At 40.9% G+C, this 24,905-nt stretch overlaps 1 protein-coding gene across 3 annotated transcripts in view; it reads right to left on the bottom strand.

The window, feature by feature from the left end:
* KHDRBS3 (KH RNA binding domain containing, signal transduction associated 3) overlaps nucleotides 1-21,357 on the bottom strand; it is a 98,507-nt gene extending 77,150 nt beyond the window's left edge. Inside the window, exon 1 of one of the 3 annotated variants that reach the window (XR_003538891.2) lies at nucleotides 20,895-21,357. Coding sequence is in view for 2 of the 3 variants with exons in the window: in XM_027711323.2 (XP_027567124.1) it covers nucleotides 20,895-20,982 (88 nt within the window). In the remaining variant the exon portion in view is untranslated. The remainder of the gene's footprint in view (nucleotides 1-20,894) is intronic. The other 2 variants (XM_027711323.2, XM_027711325.2) reach the window with 2 other exon arrangements.
* Between the last annotated feature and the right edge of the window lie 3,548 nt (nucleotides 21,358-24,905).

Raw genomic sequence — 24,905 nt, 5'->3', positions numbered from 1 at the left:
GCAGCATCCCAATCCTCCAGAAAAACACACAATTAAGAGCACAAACTAAACATTTCCTGACGTAAGTAAATGCTTAGAAAAATATCCCTTTTTCCACCCCAAGACATTTCCAAAGTAAATACTAATTAGTGTATCTTCATAAAAAAAGGCAAATTAGAGAACTAAAGTAATCAAGCAAACAAAAATAGCCTCAAAAATTTTAAAATAAGGAAGCTAAATATATGTGAAATGACAACATATAAACCCATCCTGAATGAGTCTAAAGGACATAAAAAATGCAATAAAATTTTTAATTTTTAATGCTGCTGTTCTATTATTGCACCCACACCCATTCCTTTATGAACTCTCCTCTGCCAACATTTTGATGCTTAAAAAAAAGTCCTTTTAAAAATCACAAATTTTGCCTCTGTAATAGGTCCTAATTCTGAACTGGCATAGAAACTAATACATTAGGAACATGAACTGTGCATAAAAAACATAGGAATTTGTTTCAACTAATGCACATTATTACAATAGTTGAATTCAGAATAATTGTCTTTTATATGCCACCTTAATTTTGTAAAAGCAACTGACAATGAATGCAATTTGAATTTACAATAAAATAAGTGGTTCATGCTAGAATGATGTCTACAGCATTCAGAATCCTCAAGTTAATAATAATAACCCTGTTGAAGGACTCAAACCAATCTTTATTTAAATTGCATTCACAGGCATTTTAGGTTCTATTTTACAGTCTAAGTACTCCTGTCTGCACTGATCTGAAAATATATTTCAGTCACCAATATGACAAATATTTTGAATGGGTCTCTTTATTTCAGCAATTCAAAACTAATTGAACACCTATTACCTTCACATCAAAAATGACTCCACTGAAATATATTTAGACTGATTAATATTAGCAATAAGGTAGAAAGTACCACAGTAGGAACTGGCAAAATCAAAGATAAGATATTAACAGATGTTTAATCAGTCTTGCTCAGGAAGAAAACAAGATGCAGACATAGCCATCAGTCTCATATACCCACCCTACTCCACTGAAGATTATTTCTCATTCTAAAGATAACTTATAACAAAATTCTAAAATCACCTGCATGATTTGCCTACTACCTACAGCTTTCTTTAAACATGAATGTTCTTAAATTAGCAAGGTCAGGAATCCACTACCTACAAAAAGTCAACTCATTTGTTCTGTAACTTAAAAATAAAAAAAAAATCTCAAACATACAGGTGGAAACACGGTACCCAATGTCCTACATCCACATCCAGAACAAGTCAAGAACAGGAACTTGACTACCATGTTCCTCCCTGCCTCAGGAACACCTAATCTTACTGCCTAAATATTGGCAAGAATATTGGCTTTTGTCCTGCTTGGAGCAGGACACTGGACCTCCAGAGGTTTCTTAGAGCCTTTGGCACCTTATGATCATTCCTGTAGGTAGGAAGTGCCAGAAAAAGGACCCTGTCTTGGTTTTATCTACCATATCTACTGCACAAAAGCCTGTAGGAGAACCATTCCCTTTCTGCAAGGACACTTTCATGCTTCCACATGACAGCACAAAAATGGAGGTTCTAGCCAGGTCGGGGTCAGTCTCTTCTCCCAGGTAACAAGGGATAGTACAAGAGGAAATGGCCTCAAGTTGCACCAGGGAAGGTTTAGACTGTATATTAGGAAAAATTTCTTGACTGAAGGCATGGCCAGGCATTGTAACAGTAACACTGCTCAGCGAAACGATGGAAACACCATTCCCAGAAGTGTTCAAAAGGCATGTGGATGTGGCACTTGGGGACATAGTTTAGTGATGGACATGGTGGTGCTAGGTTAACCTTTGAGATCTTTTCCAATTGCAATGATTACAAGTTATTCTACGTAGTAGCTCACAAAACCCCAAACAAAAGGCTCTGAAAGCCCTCTGAACTGTATAGAAGGTATGGTAGGAACAAAATGGGGTTAGCATTAAGTGATCCTTCTGTTTAGAAGACATTTCTTATCAAGTTTTAAGCACAAGCTTAAACTGGTTCCCTCAAAAAAGCAGCATGTGCAAACACAACAATAGGCAGTAAAGATACAAAGCTACTGTGGATGCAGATTTTAAATGTCAAGCCACGACTTATTTCAGAAGGGGATCCAACATACAGAACACATACTTGGGGCATAGGGCTTAGGCAAAGTGAAGTTAATATTTTGCATCAAGAGCCCTTAAAAGCAACTGTTCCATCTCTTTCATTTATATGTATGAACACAGCCAGGTAGCCCTTACAGAGATTTAACTTGTCATTTTGGTGAGTCATCAAGAAGGGTCTATAATCTTTTTTCCTTATTATGTGCATAGCACTGCTCAAACTTTCTGTGACTCCTTTGACAACTTTCACAAGAAAAAGCCTAAGTCAGATCTCATTTGAAAAATGGGTACAACATGCAGCTCTTTATATGCAAATATCACATTTTAAACTACTGCCAAGTTGAAACAGTAGCTATAGCACATCTAGTTATTGAACCTTAAAACAGACAGACTTGAGCACTATTAAAGACCACACTTTAAGCTCTAGGGCACTGGCAAAGACAGTGTAGTCTAAAAATCTGATAACAGACTCAAACAAACCACATTTAATACTGCAAGACAGCTATGCTACCAAAACACATCCTCACCAGGGATTTTCCATCACTACATTTTGTATAATTGATAGCTACACAAATAAGTGTACGGATGTTTACCCAGCATTCTGCAAGATTTATGCAGCCATCAGCAAGACATAGTGTTATTTTCCTCTACTTCCCTAAAAATCATTTTGAGCAACTAGAGTCTTGCCAGCCCCCTCCATCCCAACTGACAGAGGGCCAAGGTACAGTCTCACACTCTGGCAATCCTCAGTTCAGTAACATGTCATATCCCACTGATAAATCCCAATAAAACACAATTTACACCTTCTCTAAGTCACAGTTTATTTGAAATCATCACTAAACCAGAATTTTCGGGAAACATCCACAAATGCTGAGGGAGCTGGCTGATGTCATCAACAGGCCACTGTTTTCATAAGGTTATGGCCATCAGGGAACACCGTTGATGACTGAAGCAAAGCAAATATCAGTCCCATCTTCAAAAGCAGGGAGGAGAGTCTTGGGCACAACAGATGGTAAAACTCACCTTGGATCCCTTAGAAGGTGATACATAAACAACCCTGGAAAACCATTTTGAAGCATAGATGGACGAGGTGAGTGTGAGTAGTTTGCACAAATTCACAACAGGGAAGTCAAAGTCACTCCTAACCCAACAGAGCAATCCACATCCTGAGCACTCCACAGATGAGACAAAAGCAGCCGATTTCTCCATCCCATCTGTAATAGGGCTTTTGATACCATCTCCCACACCATCCTCACGTGAACTGATGGGGTACAGCCTCATCCTCATGTGAACTGATGGGGTACAGGCTAGAGACACGTACCAAAAACCAACCTGTCTGGCTCAAAGGGTTGTGCTGGAGGCATCACAACCAGCCCAAATGAGGGCTGGACACTAGTGGGTCAATGCTGTTTAACATCTGCTGGCACAGAATGTAGTTTCATGAAGTTTACAGATAGAAAAATGGGACTGATTAAAACAGTACTGTGATGACAGAAGTACCTTGAAAGGCTGGAGGAATGGGTTGACAGCAGTCTCATGAACTTCAAAGGGAAGTGCAAAGTCTTGTGCCTGTGTAAGAACAACCCTGTGCATGAGAACAGCTTGGAAACCCAACAGCCAGAAGGCAGCTTGGCGGAAGAGGACCTGAAGTTCAAACAAGCTAAACACCAGCCAGGAAGGTGCACTTGTAAAGGCCACCAGCACCTGGGCTGCACCAGAACAGCACTGCCAGCACTCGAAGTAGTGATCCTTCTTCTCTACTCAGCTCATTTAAGCAAGCTGCTTATTTGATTTCTGCTGTTTTACTGGAGAGTTTTGAAATGATTTTTTGATGGAAAGATTTGTTCCATCGTTGGTACTTTTAAAAAATACTAGTTCTAATAAAAATTCTGCCCCCACTCCAAGATTTCTCATGAAATACTGTAGGCCCAGAAAGTCATGATTTCTTATCTGAAAGCATGCTAGAAATTAATGTTATTCATGCATGATAGGATTATATATGCTCAAACTGTCAAAAGAAATATATGGACAGACCCAGGGTACAGCAGTCCATTGTTTACCCTATCCAGAGTTCCACCATCAATCTACTCTGTATGGCTGAAAACGCACACATTCTTCCAAAGTTACACACCTCTTCTCACTGCTTCCCAGAACATCACATTGTCTAAAGTGCATTTTCTGTCCAATAAACACTTGTCACTGTTCATATTTCACACAGAGTTAGGAAAATGAACAGCGATGAGGCTATCACAAGTATCTATAAAGTTTCTAAATTCTTATACTGAATTCAGTGAAGCTCAGACTAAGCAGACACTGTTAGGACACAGAAAACTCATACCCAATGATCCAACACTAACCATTACCAACAAGCATAACCTCAGTCTTACTACAGAATTGATAAAAACATCTATATATCCTGTGACACTGCACTGGCCAAGTGAACTAAAAGGGAATGCAGCCACTGCTTTGGAGCCTGGGAAAGATTAACCATTGAAAACAGTATATGCTGGAGTAACCTTTATGTATATCTGTTGATTCAACCTACAGTTCATAATTTTCTCAGCTTGCTGATTTGAACACAAGTTTCCTGGTTTTCCAATGTAAATTGCTCAGATTCCTGAGACACAGCATCTACAACCTTATTTACTAAAGCACAAACTATTGATATGCAAGTAAGCTGTGCAAAGATAAGCTTGTATAGAAAGAACTCAACCACAGATGGATGTCATGGGACATACTGTAGATGGGTTGTATATTAACCTGTAAAACAAACAAAAAAATCACTAATTTAAAAAATGCTTTGACAAAATACTTATGGAAAAGGTAACAATCCAAATATCCTAAAGCATTTGTGTATTCTGATCCACAGGTGTATGAAACAAACCTACGGAGGTTAGTTGGCACATGTAAAAGAAAGAGGACTAATTCCAACACACCATCCTGGATTACATTAACATACCCCTGATCCTCTAACCTCAAAGCCAGGTTGGATGGGCTCTGAGCAAGCTGGGTGGGGTGGGCTGTGTTCCTGCCCATGGCAGGGGGCTTGGAACTCCATGACCTTTAAGAGTCTTCCAACCCAAACCATTTTATGATTCCTTCAGAAGGCCATTACTCCCACTGCCAGCAAATAAAAGAGGCAAAACACTACTTTTGTCAAAACTATTGTAGGCAGTACTTTCATTATTTGTCACCCGTTACAGTCCTTGGCTGCAGTAACACAGCTTGGCAGGACAAACATACAAAGGCAGCTCATACATCTACTGTCCTATGGGAAAACGCAGCTTAAAGAAATCTGTGTGGAGATTTTATGTATTAGCCTTAACATAAATTGGATGTTAAAAACTTAGCATCCAAGTTAGTTTTTAACTAGCAGAGGAATAACATTAATTACTATCCTTTCCATGCTCAATAGCAGGTGAATCCAAACATATTATCCGGCATGAAGATACATATTACAGAGAATTCAGCATATTGCTACCACATTTTACTTTTTCCAAGTATTATTCTATCAAACTTATTCTCAAAATTAGTTGAATGGAATTTTTAAAAAAGATCACACTGCCCTATAAAAGCATGATAAACCTTGAAAGTCCAGTTTGTGGACTCATTCCAGCTGAAAATCAAAAGAGAAGGAACAAACATGTTTCAACAGTTTCTGCAGGAAAGCAGCCACATCCACTGCAATAAGCCTGGCCTCTGTAGGAGCATGTGCTTGTCCATGTAGCACCTTCACTGAGGAAAGCAATCTTCCAACTGTCATGGCATCTGTCAAAGAAAGCTTTTTCTTAAACCAGTATTCCTAGCACTCACTTAATAGAACATTACTCAACTTGTAAGAAAAAAATTTAATAGACAGTTTTATACCTGCATAAGTATCTGAAGTAACTACCAACTTATGTCAGTAAGCTTTGGCTGAAACACGTTATACAGTTGAAATACAATACAGTTTTAATAGCATTTATTTTATGGTTTTACTTGCCACAGGAAACAGCTCTTACCTGAAGTCTTTCTCTAAAGAAAGCATCATCATGTTTACCCTAAATAAAACTAAGCAGTTCCTTCTGAGTAAGTTATATTTCAAGTCAGTAAATTTGTTTATTAAAAAAAGTATCTTTCTTTGGTAAAAGGCATTTTTAAAAGCCCAAGGTCAAGTTTCTTTCCAACAAACATGGTTATGGTATACCTGTAAGGAGCAGGATACTTGCATGTTCTGTGCAACTACTCAGCAGTCAAGATATTGACAATTCATTTGTCTTACAGTTTTGAAGACAGTTTAAAATCAAGCACTAATATAGAAGTGGAAAATGTGATGCCCGAATTTTACTGCAACCACATTATGTCACATAGCAATATTATGATTAATTACCTTTAGACATGTTATTGGTTTAGTTTTAATCCAGCTAATTTCAAAATCCCAACTTTCACCAAATACATCTTTTTCCCTGTGATGAGCAAGGGTGTGTATTATGAACTTCCTTAGGGATGTAATTCCTATATTAAATAGTTTAAATAGCATATTTCAGCATATTTCTACATGTTATACACAGAAAATCAACTACTACAAAATGTCACATGCACAAGTCAACTGACACTTTGAAGTGCACTGGAACAACTCACAGCCAGGGAAATTCACCTACATTTATGGTGAGACAGCAAAACCTAAACTAAAACTGTAACAGTAGCACTGGGAAGCTGCAGAAGCTGCTACTAAGCAGACACCTTCCCTGCCTGTCCCCCACCTGCCTTCATAACCCCATATATCCAAGTTTCTGTTCCTTCATCACTTCTGTCTGCCAAGAAACAATAAGAAAAGTGCCAACGCCAAGTACCTGAGGTGCCATTACTTCTTGGTTCAGTGATGCTCAAATTGCTTCTACATGGAAAAGAAAATTTTGAAGCTCCATTTTCCAAAACTATAGAATGAAGTTAACTTCTAGAAGTGGCAGAGGACAAAGGGGATGCATTTTAAAAAATACAGCTGCTTAAGAAATTCAGAGTCTGGGTGCCCCAAGGATGAAGGACAGCTGAGCAATAATAACCACTTAATGGGGTAGATGGTTCTACTACTCCTTGCTACTAGAGAGGAACAATGCAAAAGGTGCCTTTGGTAAGAACAAAAAACCCAAACAGTCACAGTGGATACTTGTGGACCAATGAAGTCCCACTAAAGAATGGCTCATGTTACTAAATTTTATATCTCACTTCCCCTTATCAATTCATTGATTTTAGAGCAAGTGCAGGAATGACATATCCAGTAACATACAGAATAACCACCTAAAAGGCTGGAATGTGCTATTTTGCATACACCAAAGAAATAAAAGTGCTTAACTGAACTGAAAAATACTTGACTGTCTACTAATAAAACTGAAAAGAACGTTTAACCACAGGGAAGATAAGCTATTCCTCATGCTATCCAGAGAAACGCAGGGATGTGTTACAGATACCTCTACCAAATTTGACATGTGGGTTTAAAGACACACAATCTTCAGTGTGTCAGAGCCAGAAAATGCCAGAAATGCATTTACAGTCTTTGTTGACTATAAATGGAACTACATTCCCAGGATTGCTCTTTTTGTAGTATCCCTTTCTAAAGCAACATAAAACTAACTTAACAAGTTACTATTTAAATTTGCTATAACTACCTTAAAATTATGAACATAATGTTAAATTATCAGAAAGAGCTGGGAATGAGGAAAAGCTTTTACCACTAAATTCATACAGCTATTACTTTACCCTTGCATAATAACTATCTACTGGCAGTACCTCTTGACAAGAAGCATGAGATTAACTATGTAGCTGGTCAGAAGCATCTATTATCTTTAATCTATTTTTCTGAAGGGGCCATCTGCCCTTATTTCTTCATTTTGTGGCTTAAGTTGGAATTGCATTCACTATTCTGATAGGATTTCAGTGAGGTACATGTAAAAATGTCTCCCATGTAAGGACGGCTGTCTTGAGGATGAAATACTGCAAGGTGAAAAGGGGAAAAAAAGTGTTATTACCAAAAGTTGACTAGAGTTGATACAGCTCAAACAGCTAATCAGTCATAAATACAATGAAAGAAAAATAATGCTAACATTTGTTTTATTACAGTACAGCTTGACATCCATTACTGACAGGATGCACAGTCATGTTTAAGGTACCAAACCTGAATAAAGCAACTACGTTTGCTTTCTGCATTCTCTGCACTCAGCCCTTTTCAGATGACTCCGCAGAAAAGCTTCAAATCTCAGCTTTGATAACAGCAAAGAAACGTTCCAAATGAGGTGCCCCAAAACACTTCATACAAATGCTGACAAGACGTACCTAAGTGATTAGCACCATTCACACAGACTTGGAAATAAGGAATAGTTACTGCTGAAAAATTTACTCAAATGCAACCTACAGGTTTTGCGCTCTAGCCAGGTATTACTCCAGTGGAATAATATTAAGTTAACAAAATATTCTGAAAGAATTGTACAGAATTAAACCTACAGCTTTACACTTACTTCAACCAAGTAGGAAAGAAAAGTACTTTTGATTCAATTTTTCCTACCCATCTTGCTGCTTTCCCCAGCAGAAAGACCAAGCAGGAGGCCATCCAGCAACCTGAGTTAGTGCCTAGAGTAACTACTCAGCATCAACTTCATGTAAGTCATCATAGCAGGCAGCCTTCTATCCTAGGCAACCAGTCATTTGAAGCTTTGGTCATTGCTTTGAGCACATGGACATGGATAAGGGATTGGCGCATTCAGAACCTACAATCTACTCAGAGGCAGAAAACACGTTATGTTAGCACAGTGCTCAGTGTACCACTTCAGTCTAAAGAAACTATGATCTACTGGTCAAGACAGCAAATCACATCCATTTTCCACTGTCAAGGCATTAATTTAAAGGATAATTTGCCTAGAATTCTTCATAGAACTGATCCCACAGCCAGCCACTTGCCACTTACGAGGTAATGAAATGTACATCAGCATTTTTAATTAACCTTACATTGAACTATGTGAACTATTACTTAGTATTCTAAGCAAGGCCTATTATTTCAGGTCCTCAAGCTGTATAAGTGCATCTATAAGCAAATCATTTATAAATAACATTATGATAGTTTCCCTGCACTCTCCATTTTATCAGCTGGTAAAGTGATATTCTAAGAGCTTGAAGTTTAAAAGTTTGGAAAAGTTTCTTTTAAAACTTCATTCACCACTTATGAAACTAGACTGACAGCAGTCTAACTAGTTCAAGTATACATGAAGAAAACACCACAGGCCCAGGTTATTTCAGTTGCCATCCACAAAATCATAGAAGGGTTTGGGTTGGAAGGGACCTTGAAGGTCATCTAGTTCCAACACCCCTGCCATAGGCAGAGACATCTTCCACTAGACCGGGTTATTGTTGAAGTATCATCCAATCTGGCCTTGAACATTCCCAGGGATAGAGCATCCACAACTTTTCTGGGCAACCTGTGTCAGTGCCTCACCACCTTCACAGTGAAGAATTTCTTCCTAACATCTAATCTAAATCACTCTTCTTTTAGCTCAAAACCATCCCCCCTGTACAATACGGTGTCATCTTTTACATGTAAAGTAGGGACAAGAAGGAAGGGGAGCATGTTCAAAGTGGTGGCATTTGTCTTCCTGAGCATGGTGGAGTCCAGCTTTCCTGGAGATGGTTGAACATCTGCCTGCTCATGGGAAGGGGTAAATGGATTCCGTGTTTCCCTTTGCTTCTGCGCGAAGCTTTTGCCTTGCTTATCAAACTGCCCTATCTTAACACAGAGCTAACTCTTGACCCAGGGTCTTCCACCTTTTACCCTCCCGATTCTCTCCCCCATCCCACTGCAGCGGAACAAGCGAGCGGCTGAGCTGCCAGCTGGGGATAAGTCAGGACAGGGACACACCTGCGCTTCAGGATGTAGAACAGACAGAACACATCTGGCTGCGAGAGCTGATGTGACACCCAAACACCGATGGCACCCAGCATCCACATGCATCCCCCACCGCTCCGATCTCCGCTCTCCAGAGGGGCTCACACTCGATCCCACCGCCCCGATCCCGGCTCTCCAGAGGGCTCACCGCCGGTCCCACCGCCTCGATCCCGGCTCTCCAGAGGGCTCACACCCGGTCCCACCGCCTCGATCCCGGCTCTCCAGAGGGGCTCACACCGATTACCGGAGCCCCGCAGGGCCGGGCCGCTGCCGCCCCCTCCCGGCACCGCTCCCGAAGTGACGCCAAAGCCTTTCCAAAGTCCTCCAGAAACAACTCCACGCAAAAGGGAACATGCATAATGACTTTTCTAATATCTAGGGCCCTACTGATAATACAGAGTTCTCTGACACAGACGCATCCAAAAACCTTCCTGCGCAACCTACATCGTCAGGATTTCTGCATCACTACATATAAGATGCTCTATCAGTATCCTACTGGAAAACCCACTGTGGAAGGCTTCTGCTCTTTCCAAAGTGCACCCAGAATCATAGTTCATGATTGCCCGAGATCCCCAAATTCACAGAAGAAACAAGGCTGAAAAAATCCTCAGAGGTCATTAACTCCCTGTCATGGATCAACCCCAGCTGGCAGCTGAGCCCTACACAAGGTGCTGACTTCCCCCCAGGAAGGTGGGGAGAATTTGAGGGGGAAAAGTGAGAAAACTCGTGCATGGAGATAAAGACAGTTTAACAGGTAAAGCAAAAGCCATGCAGGCAAGTAAAGCAACACAAAGAATTCATTCACCACTTCCCATGGGCAGGCAGGTGTTCAGCCATTCCCAGGAAAGCCAGGCTACATCACATGTAACATGGGAAGACAAACAGTATCACTCTGAACTTCCTCTCTTCTTTTTTCCCCCCAGCTTTACATACTGAGTGACACCATGTGGTCTGGAATATTCTCTGGGTCAGTCATCATCAGCTGTCCCAGCTGTGTCCCCTCCTAAACTCCTCGTGCATCCCCAGCCCCCTCACTGGTGTGAAGGGGTGAGGAGCAGAAAAGACCTTTACACTGTGTAAGCACTGCCCTGCAGTAATGAAAATATCCCTGTGTTATCAACCCTGTTTTCATCACAAATCCAAAACAGTCACATATCAGCTACTGGAAAGAAAATTAACTCCACTCCAGTCAAAACAAGCACATCCCTCACAAGCACTTTAAAGGACTACACTTATTCCACACATTTGTTTCACATGGTAGAAACAGGTTTCTGTGAAGATGCAGGTGCCTGCAGGAAAAAAAAGTCTGAAGAACAGACAGAGTAAACCTTAACAACATGATAAATCTTCTGGTGTATGCTTTCATATAGGAGGCCAATAAAAACCTAATCATTTTTCCAGACCATGGATGCATAGTGTAATAAAAAGGTCAAGGGTATATGATAAGTGAAAAGAATCTTTAAGACCAATTTGTGTTACACAAGACAAATTGGACCACAATAGTCCTTTCCAGTCTTTGAGATCTAGTACTAAGGTGTTGCGTTTCACCTTGCAAACCAGACTAGGATATTACCAGGATAACTCTAGACAAGCAGCAAGTGTTAACTAGAGCTAAAGGTATCACTGCAGCCTATCTGCTGTGAAGCACAAAGTGAAGCAGCTTAGCTTCTCCAGACATTAGGCTTTAAATGGAGAAATTGAGTCAAATCATTAGGATTACACTGTTTTGGTTTGAGAAACACCTCCAACTATCGCAGAAGTTTCGGGGAACCCCTTAAAGGGAGGCAGAAGAAGAGTCATCTGTGACCATGTTTCCCCAAAATTAGGACTTCTTGATCCTAAAAAAGCAGGCTTGAAGTAGTCATGAAGTAGTCAGATATTTAGTAAAGTAAAAAAATGGTATCTGAACTTCCATGACTCAACAAATGGATCAAGAACATCATAGTCCAACTTTGTGAAGGCAATCCTAGCAGAGAAAAATCTGTTTTCCTTCAAACTCAGGAATGGATATGCAGTATAGTTAAGCATAACAAAGCCAAAGAACCAAACTGACACAATGGATCTTAGTGCCTTTAACTTTCACAGAAGTGAAATTTATCATTTTGCATTAGTCCGAAGGTGGGTGGAGGAGAAAAGGGTGATTGTGATTTTTTTACTTCACTAGTTTACCCCATGGAGCCGTATCACTGAAGTCTGCATCCAGAGCAGCACACCATTTCTGCTTGGTAGCAGAAAAAAGACAACAAAAAGCTCCTCAGCCCTCTTCAACTGTGAATCTGATCTCAGGGAGCAGAAACAGGGTTGCTGACCAGAAACACATCAGGATTGGTACTTGACCACCTCTAGTTAATTAGGACACAGATCAAAAGGAACCAGTAACCTTTGTCCATTATCAGCAACCAGAAAAGGAGAAATATGAAAGGAAAAATGATCACATTAAAAGCAGTCCTTCCATTTCTACATCTTTTAAAAACATTACCACAAAGCAGCAGGAAAATTAGCTGAAAAAAATCTAAAACTTTTTGCTTTCAAACACATCTACTTCTCAAAGTACTGCTACCAAATGATCTGAGGCAGTAAAAGGCTACAGACACATTTACACTCCAAGCATTCAGCAAATGCAGCTGCAATGTCAAAATTGTAAGTCAGAGCAGAAACAGAATCAGAGAATATTACCCACAAGGATGGGACCCACAAGGATCATAGAAGCCAACTCCTGATCCTGCACAAGACTAGCCCATGAGTCACACCATGAACCTGAGAGTATCATCCAAACACTTCAGAACCCTGTCAGGCTTGGTGCTGTGACCACTTCCCTGGGGAGCCTGTTTCAGAGCCCAGTCACCCTCTGGGTGAAGAACCTTTTCCTAATATCCAATCTAAACCTCCCCTGACACAACTTCAGGCCATTCCCTTGAGTTCTGTCACTGGTCACCACAGAGAAGAGATCAGTGCCTGCCCCTCCTCTTCCCCTCATGAGGAAGTTGTAACTGCAATGAGGTCTCCCCTCAGTCTCCTCTTCTCCAGGCTGAACAAGCCAAGTGACCTCAGGGGTTCCTCATACAGCTTCCCCACTAGACCCGTCACCATCTTTGCTGTCCCCCTTTGGGCATTCTCTAATAGCTTTATATCTTTCTTATATTATGGTGTTCAAAACTACACACAGTACTCCAGACTTCTTCCAATATTCTTTGTCTTGTGTATAAAAAGGCATCTTCCTCTGACTATTTCCTTTGAACAATCCAGAGGGATTACTAAAGTTGAAGAAAATCAGTAAATCCTCAAAGGATTTGCAACTTCAGGTTTTCACTGTCACTATATTATACTAAGATCAGCACAGCAGCAGTTGTTATAACATTTTCTTTTGGATCAAGTACAATAGGTTTACTGAAATGATTTCTAATCTTTTAGGTTTCCAATTACTTTGTCAAGAAATTCTTCCTAGAAAATAAAGACCTATAAAAGAACACCTATATAAGCCAAAAAAGCAAAAGATTTACCATCTACAAGAATTAAACTGACATTTGTTTTCTGCCTTGCAACTTTGTTGATGTTGAGCTGCTACCTGAAGCCAAAAGTCTGATAAACAATCACAATAAGAAATGAAAGGTAGCCAGCAAACAGCAACTGGAGATGGAGAATAGGAAGGAAATCCATTTAACTTCCTAGTTTCTTATTAATTTTACCTTGACAATAAGGTAAAACAATGAAAAACAACAAGACAACATAAAAGAACAATAAGCGATAAATATGACAAAATTGAGTTCAAGCAAAGGAATATTTTAAGATAAGCATGCAAAGAATGAAACATACTCAGCTATTGAGACGCAAAAATACATCACTCAGCCTAACAATGCTTCTTCACGCCATCTCTCCAGTTGCTGCTCTTTAATTTGCTCCTTGTCATGAACAACCAGCCTATACGTACCGTACAGCCCAACACTGACAGTTCAAAGAGCTTCACAATCTAGCTGAGATCAAATGTCCACAAATGCACCTCACTCAGAATCAAAGATGTCAAGACACACAAAATCCACCAGCCCTTGTATCTGGCTCAAGAATTAATCATCCATTACTAAAGCACTCTGTGTTTTCATCTGTATTTTTTTGGCCAGACATTTCACCATCATTTTAAAGGGCCTCTTAGCATCTTTATTTACTTCTGAAGGCAGCCAGGCACACAAACCACAAGCCAAAGACCACTCTCACACACGAATCAGAGCAGCAAGACGCCTGCAGACATTCTCAAGCTTGCAGAGCATTGTATCTTAACCATGATTTCCTCAAAGATTAAGACATATGGACTTCAGTACCTAGAATGTCACAGGAAAATGAAATTCCCGAGTCCATGTGCCCTTATGGCCTTAGCTTAGGGCCATAAAGACATTAATTTTCTAGCTAGTGTTATACTTGAAAAATCACTCTCAGCTAGAAGCACATGACTCAAGTAATTCCCAGTACTACAACCCCTGCCAACAGCTCCCATTGCATGGGTGAGACTTGCCTTCCCAGGACTCAGGGGTAGACAACCCCACCTTATCAAGATATTCCACTTGCCCAGTAAAAGAGTCCTGTCCTTCATAATTCTATTTGAAAAACAGTATTAATAATGTAAACATTAAGCTTGCAAGATTCCTGTACAGTTCAGCTAAGAACAGTAGTTAATTCACCATAAAATATTAGGTGCATCAGTTACCAGTTAATCCATTTAAACATGCTTTTTACTGAACTTGCTAAATACTAATTAAAAACTCATGCAGTATCACACTGAATACTTTACAGAGGCTACTCAACTCTGAACTCTGATACCTGATTCTATCAAATCAGAGCACATCCTAAATACTTTTCTTTCTTAATTATACTTTAAGTCAGAGAGGAGGAAAAAAACTCAGGGGCTAGAAAGGTCACATAGATAAATTTTTTAAGTACTTGCAAGTAAAGTCAAACAAGCCACAGGCCAGAAGAGCAGCCACTCAGTGCTGTGACCTTCTTTCTGATTCCTCCAGTAAATAAGCACTCAGAAGGTTACAGTTTTAATTTGCATGGCTGGTGTCGAAAAGGATTGAAAGTGACAAACCATGTCAGTCTGCATTTGAAACCTTTAAATTCGATCTCTCTCATTGACTGCCAAAGTGAGTGTGCAAGTGAATTAGAAGTCGGCTTTGGACTAACTATGATCGCTGGTGAGCGGCTGTAGGCTCAGTCATGCTCCAGAGCAGATGAGCCCAGGGCTGAAGAAAGTATGATTATCTTCAGCTGCATTTCACAGAAGCCCTGTTAACATGACTGGAATATCTGATAAATCACTTCCTCAGTCTTGTAGGAGACCAAGATTGAAATCTAATTTTTAATAGGTCCTAGGACTGTCCCAGTACAGTTTCACCACATTAAAAGCAAAGAGCAACCATGACAAAAATGTGAACTTCTGAAGTGTTACCAAATATGGATGGCTGAGATGAGGGACAGTCTCTGAAATATCCGTTCTCCCCTCCAAGACTTACTACTTTTCATGCTGCTTTAAGAAAACAGAAATAGAACCCAAGTCAGTCTTCCCTGGTTTGACGGTGCCAACATCACACCACATCCATTCCCATTTCTGTCACTCAAATTTCTCATCACGCTTTGCCTGGCAAATACCCAATTCCACCAACATGTTTTTAGATTGTCTTCTAGTAACCAGACCAGAAGAGTTTATTTCTAGTTAACCTCTAAGAAAGACAACTTAAAGTGACCCATTGTCTGAAAAAAAATCTGAAGGGCACAAAATTTACTATATCATTGAAACTAATAGGATGCTCCAAATAATTTTGAAACCCCCTCTACAGCTATATCTCATTTTCGAAACTACTATGACCTTTATGAAGTGTTCTGAAATCCTCAAAGAGTAGGACACTTGAAACAAGTATTGTTCCTGTGATTGATACTGAAATGAGAACTAAAGGAGAGTTTGAGGTTACACCAATCGAGAACATGCAACACCATTAGGGATGGGGAACGAGCAGCACCATGTGTGTCTGTGACATGCCACAAAACACCTGTCCACACAGAAAAGTGGATGCTTCAGTAGCAAACTGATTACTTTTATCACAATATATGTATGTCACTACTCATAATCAACTATTTTTTATAAGAAAAAGCTAGACACCCTTGCATACTTTGATTTATTCAAAGTTGTCCTGGTTTCAGCTAGGATAATTTTCTTCCTAGTAGCTGGTATAGAGCTGTGCTTTAGATTCAGTATGACAATAATGTTGATAACACACTGATGTTTTTGCTGTTGCTAAGTAGTGCTTACTCTAAATCAAGGACTTTGCAGTGTCTCACACTCTGCCAGGGAGCAGGTGCTCAAGAAGCCCAGAGGGAGCACAGCCAGGACAGCTGACCTGAACTGGCCAAAGGGATATTCCACAGCACAGAACATTATGCCCAGTATATAAACTGGGGGGATTTGGCTGTGAGCCACCGATCACTGCTCAGGGACAGGTTGAACATCAGTCCACAGGTGGGCAGCAACCGTATTGTCTATCACTTGCTTCTCTTGGGTTTTATTTCTCTTTTTTTTTCCTTTTCATTGCAATTATTATATTTTACTCTATTTCAATTACTAAACCCACAAGTTTTACCCTTTTTCAATTCTGCCCACATCCCACGAGGGGACAGGGAACAAGTGGCTGCACAGTAGCTAGTTACCAGATGGGGCTAAACCACAAGAAAAATCAGTAACATACACAGAACCTTAATTTATTAAGCTCCTACTTCACTCATTTTTACAAAGCCATCCCTTATCTGCTAAAAAAAAAAAAAAAAAATCAGACCATTAACATCCCCCAGAAAGCAGAAGGTGAGTACACTTCCTCACAGTCTATTCTCCCTGATATTTAGGGAGGTACTGCTCTATTTGAGTTCCTGCTCAAAATTTGACACAAGACACAGCAAGCCTCTGCTGATCAGTACCAGACATGTGGCTCAGGGAAGCCATTCAGCACACAGCTGGCACATACAGCCATCTACTGATAGGAAGGCTTGGTATTCCTGTGCATCATCTCACTGACAGTTTGAAGGAAGCCTTGCCAACTTCAGATATTATCTCAAGTCTCAAAGCAGCTAAAATGAGCTTGTAAGGAAGAATTCCACAGGTCCAGTCTACACAGAAGAGTTGTCTTTCAGCAATGGCACCAGGACTCATTATCTTCTGACATAAGGATTTCAGCAGCCCTAACTCTGATGACAGGATTCTCCTCACCTACCCATTTAACTTTACAACCAACTGCCAGGCACTCATCTTAATGTCTCCCCTGTTACAAAATGTGTCTGGTATCAACATGTTTTATTTACAGTTAGCTTCTTCCATCTGCAGTTTCAGAAACTCCATCCAACATTCACAAAATATTTGTCATGAATCAATATTATACGTAGATGTGAAAGATGATAAAGAAACTTTTCTCTTACAGATCTTTCAATATTTTTAGAGCATTAGTCTTGATCCAAGTTACGAAAATCAACATTACACTTGCACGTTTAGCAATGTTTACATACAACCCCAAGTGCAAAGTCAGCCTTCAAAATAAGGCCTGATTGTATAACTAGCATCACTTCCACACAGAGAAATATTTTTCAGATTTTGCATAAAGATGAGCACCTGAGAGTTGCAAATAGGAAAAATACAAGTGCACTAAGCTCTTGCTTCTTCATAGAACCTCATCTTTCCCAAGGTCCTTCAATTACAGAACTTATTATAAGCTAATAACTGGACATAATGTTCCAATTCCCATTGTCTGGGACAGCTGCAAATTAATCCTATTAGCATGGTCACTTTGCTACACATGCAAAGTAAGTCTACTTCCAATCTGTAACATGTTTAATGGCTTACAGGCAAAAAAATCCCCTTTTTAGGATGGCTTAATGTTCAAGTATACAAATAAATCTTCTTAATTAGAGCAAGGGATAAAGTCTAGTCTCCTGCAAAAGATTCCTACTGTTCTAAAATTTAAGCAGTAGGTGAATGTTTCAATGACTGTTTAAAGCAAAATTTAAGCAATAGGTCTCCCAAGGAGACAAGGCATCAAATCCTCGAGCAAGAGTTTTCAACAAGAAAAATCAGCACTTCTATGTACCATGCGGGAACATTGAGGGATACTGATATTTTATTTTAGTGCTTTCACAACACTTAAAACCAGGTTTTAAGGCAGAGAAATTGCTGTTGTGCTAATTCAGAAAGACAGATAACTAAGATACCGCAAGAATGCTTTTGTGGACAGTATTATTAACCTCCACTTTGTTCTTTTTCAACTGAAATGCTACCCTGGAGCTTGAAGCAACTGTAGCTCCAATTTTTTACTATATCATGTAGAATTATGTAATTTGTGTGTACTCAATTATAATTTGGAATTATAAGCATAATATACAAATATGTCGACTTCCACCTGAAAACTACAGTTATCAAATTTCAGAAGTCCAGACACAGGATTTTTCCCTAGAAACCAAATTTCATCATGATTAGAAATTTGTTAGTAATTTGGCTCTTTTGTCTAAGTAGTACATACACCTCAGTTCCTTCAGCATCCTGGACAGATTTACTAATCCAACCATACAATTCTTACAAATCAATCTCAACTTTCTGAAGAAAGCTGGCTGATGTACAATATTTCAGTTTAAGTAAATACAGATAGCAAATTTAACAGCATTAAGACATCAAAATGCTATTACATAATTAAGCTGGTTATTTAAAGCACTTAAAACCTTTGCTAAGACGTTCTCCCAGATACCCAAAAGAAGTCAAACTTGGAAACCTGTTTCATTTGAAATGTAAAACCTAAACAAGTCTAGTTTAAAAAATTAGATCAGCCATTTCATTTGCCTGCACACTGAACTATCACAGAAAATATGCAGTGGACCTGACACGCAAAGTCCATGCCAGAACTATTACATATACATTTCCACTAATACTTCTCATTAATTTAAGTGCATAGTTATTACAACTGAGAAAAAAATAGTCCCTGATAGTGTTATGGTAGGATGGGTTTGTAAAACATCCTCTCCCGCAGTCATATTTCTCACCTGTATTATGCGGTCATTTCATTTTATTTAGTTCTTTGGCAATTCTACAACTATATATTTTACATTGAATTTATACAGATTTCCATTTCAAAGTGCAGTTAACCAGTTAACAGTCATCCTCCTTATCTTTTTTTATCTGTCTTTAAAATATGAAATACTTCAGATTTAATCCAAGACTTTACTTTAAAAGTAAGCAAAAAATCAAGAGACACACCAGATTACGAGAGGTCGGATTTCTGTCTGTCTACGTTCATTTTTTCCACTTATAGTATTTATTTTTGAAGCTGAACGTTCACATGTAGATACCATAATGAAAGGCAAAAGTTTCAGTCCTCTAATTTCTCATTTCAGTGAGAACCTCAAAAAATATCATAAACCCAAAAAGTCACTATTTTGATAGTAGCCATGAAGTCAGATATGCTTTCTTAAACACCATTTGCAAAGTAGTAAATCACAAACTTTTGTACCTCCTTAGAATAATTTACATATGCAAAAAGGATTCTTTCTTCCCTATCTGGAGAGGAACTTCACTAATTCACAGCCATCAAACTAAATTTTAACAAGTTTTTTATTTACACCAAGCACAACAGATATCGGTTTATTAACATAATCCTCCTTTTCCCCCTATCAATAGCGGCATTTTTACAAATTCAAAGTTAGGAAAATATGCAAAATACCAACCACTCAAGGACATGCAGATACAACGGCTGAAACTGCTGACAGCTACCCCTAACTCCGGAGTATTTCAGGCAATAGTTGATTCTCCTTCTCATTCAGAGACAGGCATTTGCATCTGTTGCCCATCAAAACCAATAAGGCATTGAAAGTAGCCCCACTGATGTAAACCTCTTCATATTAAAGGATGTAAAGTACACCAGCACAGCTTTGTAATCACTGTAATTGAAGCCAGAATCATTTTGGCTGTCACTAAGGTATATGAGAAGATCAGTTCACAACTTATTTCACACAAACATCCCAAAGCGCTGTATCAAGCGCTTGTCTCCCCAGAGTTGTACTTGAAAGTCACCCACCAATTACAGAGTATCTCAAAATGTACATTAAATCATATTCTAATTCACAAAGAACGACTTTTCTAGTCAGAGTAGCATCACTGAAACAAAGAGCTAGCACTTTAAAGCACATCTGACATGTCAGATGCAAAAGAGGTGGGGATCATTTATTATCTGGAGTTATATAATTGCACAAGAAAATATGCTTTGTTGGGTTTTTTTAAGATTTACTAAAATGTACTGTTGGTTGCTTAATATTTTAGCTACGCAGCCAAAAGTTCATAGGAAAGCACATCGGTTGTAGGCTCGTTTTTGAGAAGGCTCACGCATATATAAGCAATAATCTATTTATTGTTCAGAAAGAGGGTAAAAGAAGAAAACCTTTTGGGGTTTTAAACTGACGCGCAGCCCGAGCAGAGCACAGCAGACCCAGCTGTTCTAACACAACCATTCAACTCGGAATAAAACCTATAACTCGAGAAGCAAGCGATCGCAGAATAAAAACCGCGTGGAAGAGGGGAAATGCGGGAAGGGATCCAGCGTGCGCTGCCTTCGGAGGGATGCGCTGCCCGACGGAGGGCGGGGAACACCGACAGCCTGAACACAAACAAACCCCACCAAGCGGTGCAAGGGAAGGGTGAGCCCTTCACTGAGCATCTCACCGGGAGCTCGAGCACAACAAACCGCTCCAGGCGGTGCAGAGGGAAGGGTGAACTCCCGGCTGAGCAGCCCCGGCGGCCGCCGCTCGGTCCGGCCCGTGCCCACTGCGGGACCCCGTCGTGCCCCGCCGCCCCTCACCTTGGTTGACGAGCCGCAGGGCGTGGGTGAAGGACGGGTCCAGCGAGTCCTTCTCCGCCATCAGCTCGGGCAGGTACTTGTCCTCCATGGTAGCGACGGCCCGGAGCGGCAGCGGAGCCGGGGCGCCGGGAGCTCCCGCGGGGAAGGCGCAGGTCTGAGTCCCAGGCGGCGGTAAATCCTCGGAGGCAGCGCTTCCCCCTAGCCGCCTCCCGCCCGGGGCTGCGGGGACGCATCCAGAAGGAAGCGCCGCGAGCCGCCGGCCGGGAGCGGCGAGGGAAGGGGCTCGGGCCGGGGGGCGCCCTCCCTCAGCGGGCAAGTGACAAATCCCTCTGCGGAGGCGCACAGGGAGGGACGGGGAAAGAGACGCACCCGGGAGCCGTTGACCTCGGCGGGACGGCCCTCCCCCCCCCCCGCTCACAATAACACAACAAAAAGCGGCGGGCGCGGTGCACAGACCCGCTGCACACACCAAAACCTCCGGCGGCGCTGCGCCGACTGAACGGGCAAAACGTTGCGCCTCAGGCTTATATACCCCGATGAGGCCACGCCCCTTACCGTCCGAAGCCCTGCCCCATCCACGCCCCGCCTTCCGGCTCCGCCCAATGGGCGGTTACAACTGAGCACCACCCACCGCCCCTCTTGCTCAAGTGGCGACTCGTATTGGATAACGTTTGCTGTCAGTCAAGACGGGCCTCGGCTTCGGATTGGTGGGTGCTGCTGTTCCCGCCCCCCCCGCTGTCGGTGTGGGGCCGGCGCTGAGGGAGCGCTCCCAGAGCGGCTCCGGGCTGGTACTCGTGCGGTTGGGGACCGCGATCTGGAGATGGCGCGGGGCGCTGACTCTGCAGAGGCCCGTAGGCCCCACAGCGGCCCCTCTCCTGCGGGGACAGCCCACGCCATGCGCTCCGACCCCACGAGCCTCCGCCGTGGCCGCTCCCCGGGGGCCGCAGGGTCTCTGAGAGCGGTCGGAGCGTCGGGACGGCGTCCCCCCGGTCCCTGTCAGATGTCACCGAGAAAGACAAATTTGTCTTGAAAGGAGGAGCGAAAAGACGATTTTAACTTGTTTTGTTTTTTTTTTTTTCCTCTCCTAAATAGCGTTTTCTCTCTTTATGCGGCGTGTTGTATTTATGCCTCTAGTAACGCAAAACACAAACACCAGCCAGAAAATCTCATTCCCGATGAATTTCACCGACGTGCCTCTGGAACGGGGTTTGTGATTCAGCCTGTTTTAAAGCAGGAAAGAGAAGCAAAGTTTAAAAGAACTTGCTAAAGCCTATTTTCCTGCGTTCTTTTCAGTGGATACACTTGGTGTATTAGATCATTATTCACTTTGATCTTTAGCTTTGAGGCTTTACTTGGCTTCCTTATTAGTCCTTAGGTGTTTCATCAATGAATTTCGGGTGACAAAAGCCCGGAGGAAGCCAGACTAGCTCCTCTCTTGTCACAGAGCACAAGGGCAGAGCAGAGGAAAATTACTAAATCACTGGAGCCAAACTCATAATGTGAAAGTAGCATTTTAAATCAACGTTTGCTGGAAAAGCTGATAAGAAACTTGAAGTGATGAGCTAGAGTTAAAAGACCACTGAAAATGCTCTTATATCTGTGAATCGAATAACCACACGTTTAGTTTTGTGTTTCATGCAAGAAAGAGATCTGCAGTGCATCTTAGTGATATCCTTGCAGGATGGGGAGGAAAAAAAGCTCTGAAAAAGTAAGAAATCATGAGAAATGCTCACTCAAAGCTTTGAAGCAGAGTAAGGCTCCCTGCTCAGGATTACATGTGTTCTTTCACCCTGAAAACAAACAAAAAAAAGGATCATATTTTAAGGTGTCTTATTCCTTGTTGTATTTCACAGACTGGAATACCTCATAAAACAATGTGTGATATGTTACAACATGAAATATACTTTGATTTACATTCTCTCTACCACCATTCCAAATAAATCTTGACCCAGGATGAGCAGAAACGAATTTGCAAAGTTCTATTTAAAAAAATCCTCTTGCATGACATCAAGCTTGACGGATACAACTAAAGCATACAAGCAACTGGAAAAAACTGAATTAAAATGAATGTGATTTTTTTTTCAACCTTCCGTATACATCCTCTATATAAAAGTACTGAAGTACAGCCATCTGTTGTGAAACAGGCAGGCACATACAACTCTGACACAGAACAATATGTAGGAGTGTAGTCTTTATTGAATGACCTGGAGCAAAATAATCCCTATCTTTACCAGTAAAGCCTAAATGTATTTAAAGTCCCACTAAAGCATGCAGGACCTCAGATAGAAAGGTAGCTATATTATTAGAAATTGTGTAAAACACAATATACTTTTCTTGGAAAGAGTCATGTTCTCCCTGGTAACTGATTAAATAACATTTGGTGTTTCAAGAAACAACAGTATTCCTTCCCAAATTATACCAGTTCCCTCTGGCTTTCAATAGAGAAAGACTTACTGGAAGTCTGAAGACTTGTTTCTCTCCAGGTCTATAATAATATAGGAATTATAAAATTATCCACATTGTACCCTATTGTTCAAACTCAAACCTGCACATAACAAGTGTAGGATATTGTTTCCTCCAGTGAAATTCACTAGGATGCAATAAAACAAGAGGAGGGCAGAAAGGATGGGAAGTTGTGAGCCTTGGGCCATAGAAAGAAGCTCAGGATGTGGTTGGCTGGGAAAAGCTTACTGAGCATGGCTCTTACTGTACAGGAAAGGCAGGAAACACCGTCTTCTTAAGGATTGATTGCTTTCTTGCTACTGAAATCTATACAAAGCTGGAAAAGCAATTTGCTCAAGGAGCTGCCCCGTACATGTTAGCTTTAGTATTCATGAATATTGAAAAGCCATGAGCCCAAACTTCTAAAACTCGTGATGTAAATGTGTTTACTCTGCAACAGTAAAGTAAACAGGGATTCTTACACGTCCCCTGTGCTGTTTAATGCATGTGGTAGTCTCAGGAAGTTAGTTTGGTATCTGTACATCAGTCAGGAGCTATGTGAGACTAATATCCATTGCTTCTCATAAAGAAGCAGTTGTCTGACCTGACAGTGTGCCTACCTGTCTATGAGCAAAAATTGTAGATACCAAAATTAATACTCCTAGGTAATAGAAGCATTAGGATGTGTTGGTACCTTCACTCTCAGGAGTGAGATTCACTTTCTTACTTCTTGTACCAACAGGACATCAGGGGACTGTGTGTAAAGAGGCTGAAACTGAGCTGCATCCCCTCTCTCGGGTGTGTGTGTTCTGCACAAGTTACTGAAGTTACATTTTCTTTATTTGCTGGATCAACATAACAAGTAATTTCACCATTAAGTCTTTGTTCCTAGTATTTGCTAAATATTTGTCGTTTCCATGGAATCAATGAAAGGTTTAGGTTGCAAGGGACCTTTAAAGGTCTAGTCCAACTCTCTCCATGCAATGAGCAGGGACATCTTCAACCAGATCAGGTCGTTCAGAGCCCCTTCAAACCTGACCTTGAATGTTTTCAGGGATGGGGCATCTACAACCTCTCTGGGCAACCCGTGCCAGTGTTTCACTATCCCTATTATTAAGAATGTATTCTTTATATCTAGTCTGAGTCTACTCTCCTTTACTTAAAAACCATTACTCCTTGTCCTATTACAACAGGTCCTGCTAGAAAGTTTGTTCCCATCTTTCTTATATGATTCTGTGGTAGATTTTGCATGGCTCTGATGTAGTTCTTGCCTCTGATTAACCCCAGGTTCCTGATTTAAATCTTAGACCACAACAGTCTGTTACAGAATCATTATTTATTTGAGACTTCAACTCATTAAAATGCAGCCAACTGAAGACCTATAGAAGCGGGGACTATTTTGGGAAATAGTTTGTCACAGATACCACATCTAGTGAATATGTCCTTGATGTGACTCACCACAGTTCTGATTAGCATGTTGCTAAGTAGGTGCTGGCTTCCTTAATATTCCAGTGTGTCACTTGCCAATTTCTATTAGGCACAATGAAATTACCGTTGCACTCCCTTCTG

This window comes from Pipra filicauda, unplaced genomic scaffold (assembly GCF_003945595.2).
Source record: "Pipra filicauda isolate LSUMZ 115617 unplaced genomic scaffold, ASM394559v2 scaffold34_size3990699_pilon, whole genome shotgun sequence".
NCBI classification, from domain to species: Eukaryota; Metazoa; Chordata; class Aves; order Passeriformes; family Pipridae; genus Pipra; species Pipra filicauda.
The sequence above is the reverse complement of the archived record's forward strand: the minus strand, read 5'-3'. Positions and strand labels throughout refer to the sequence as shown.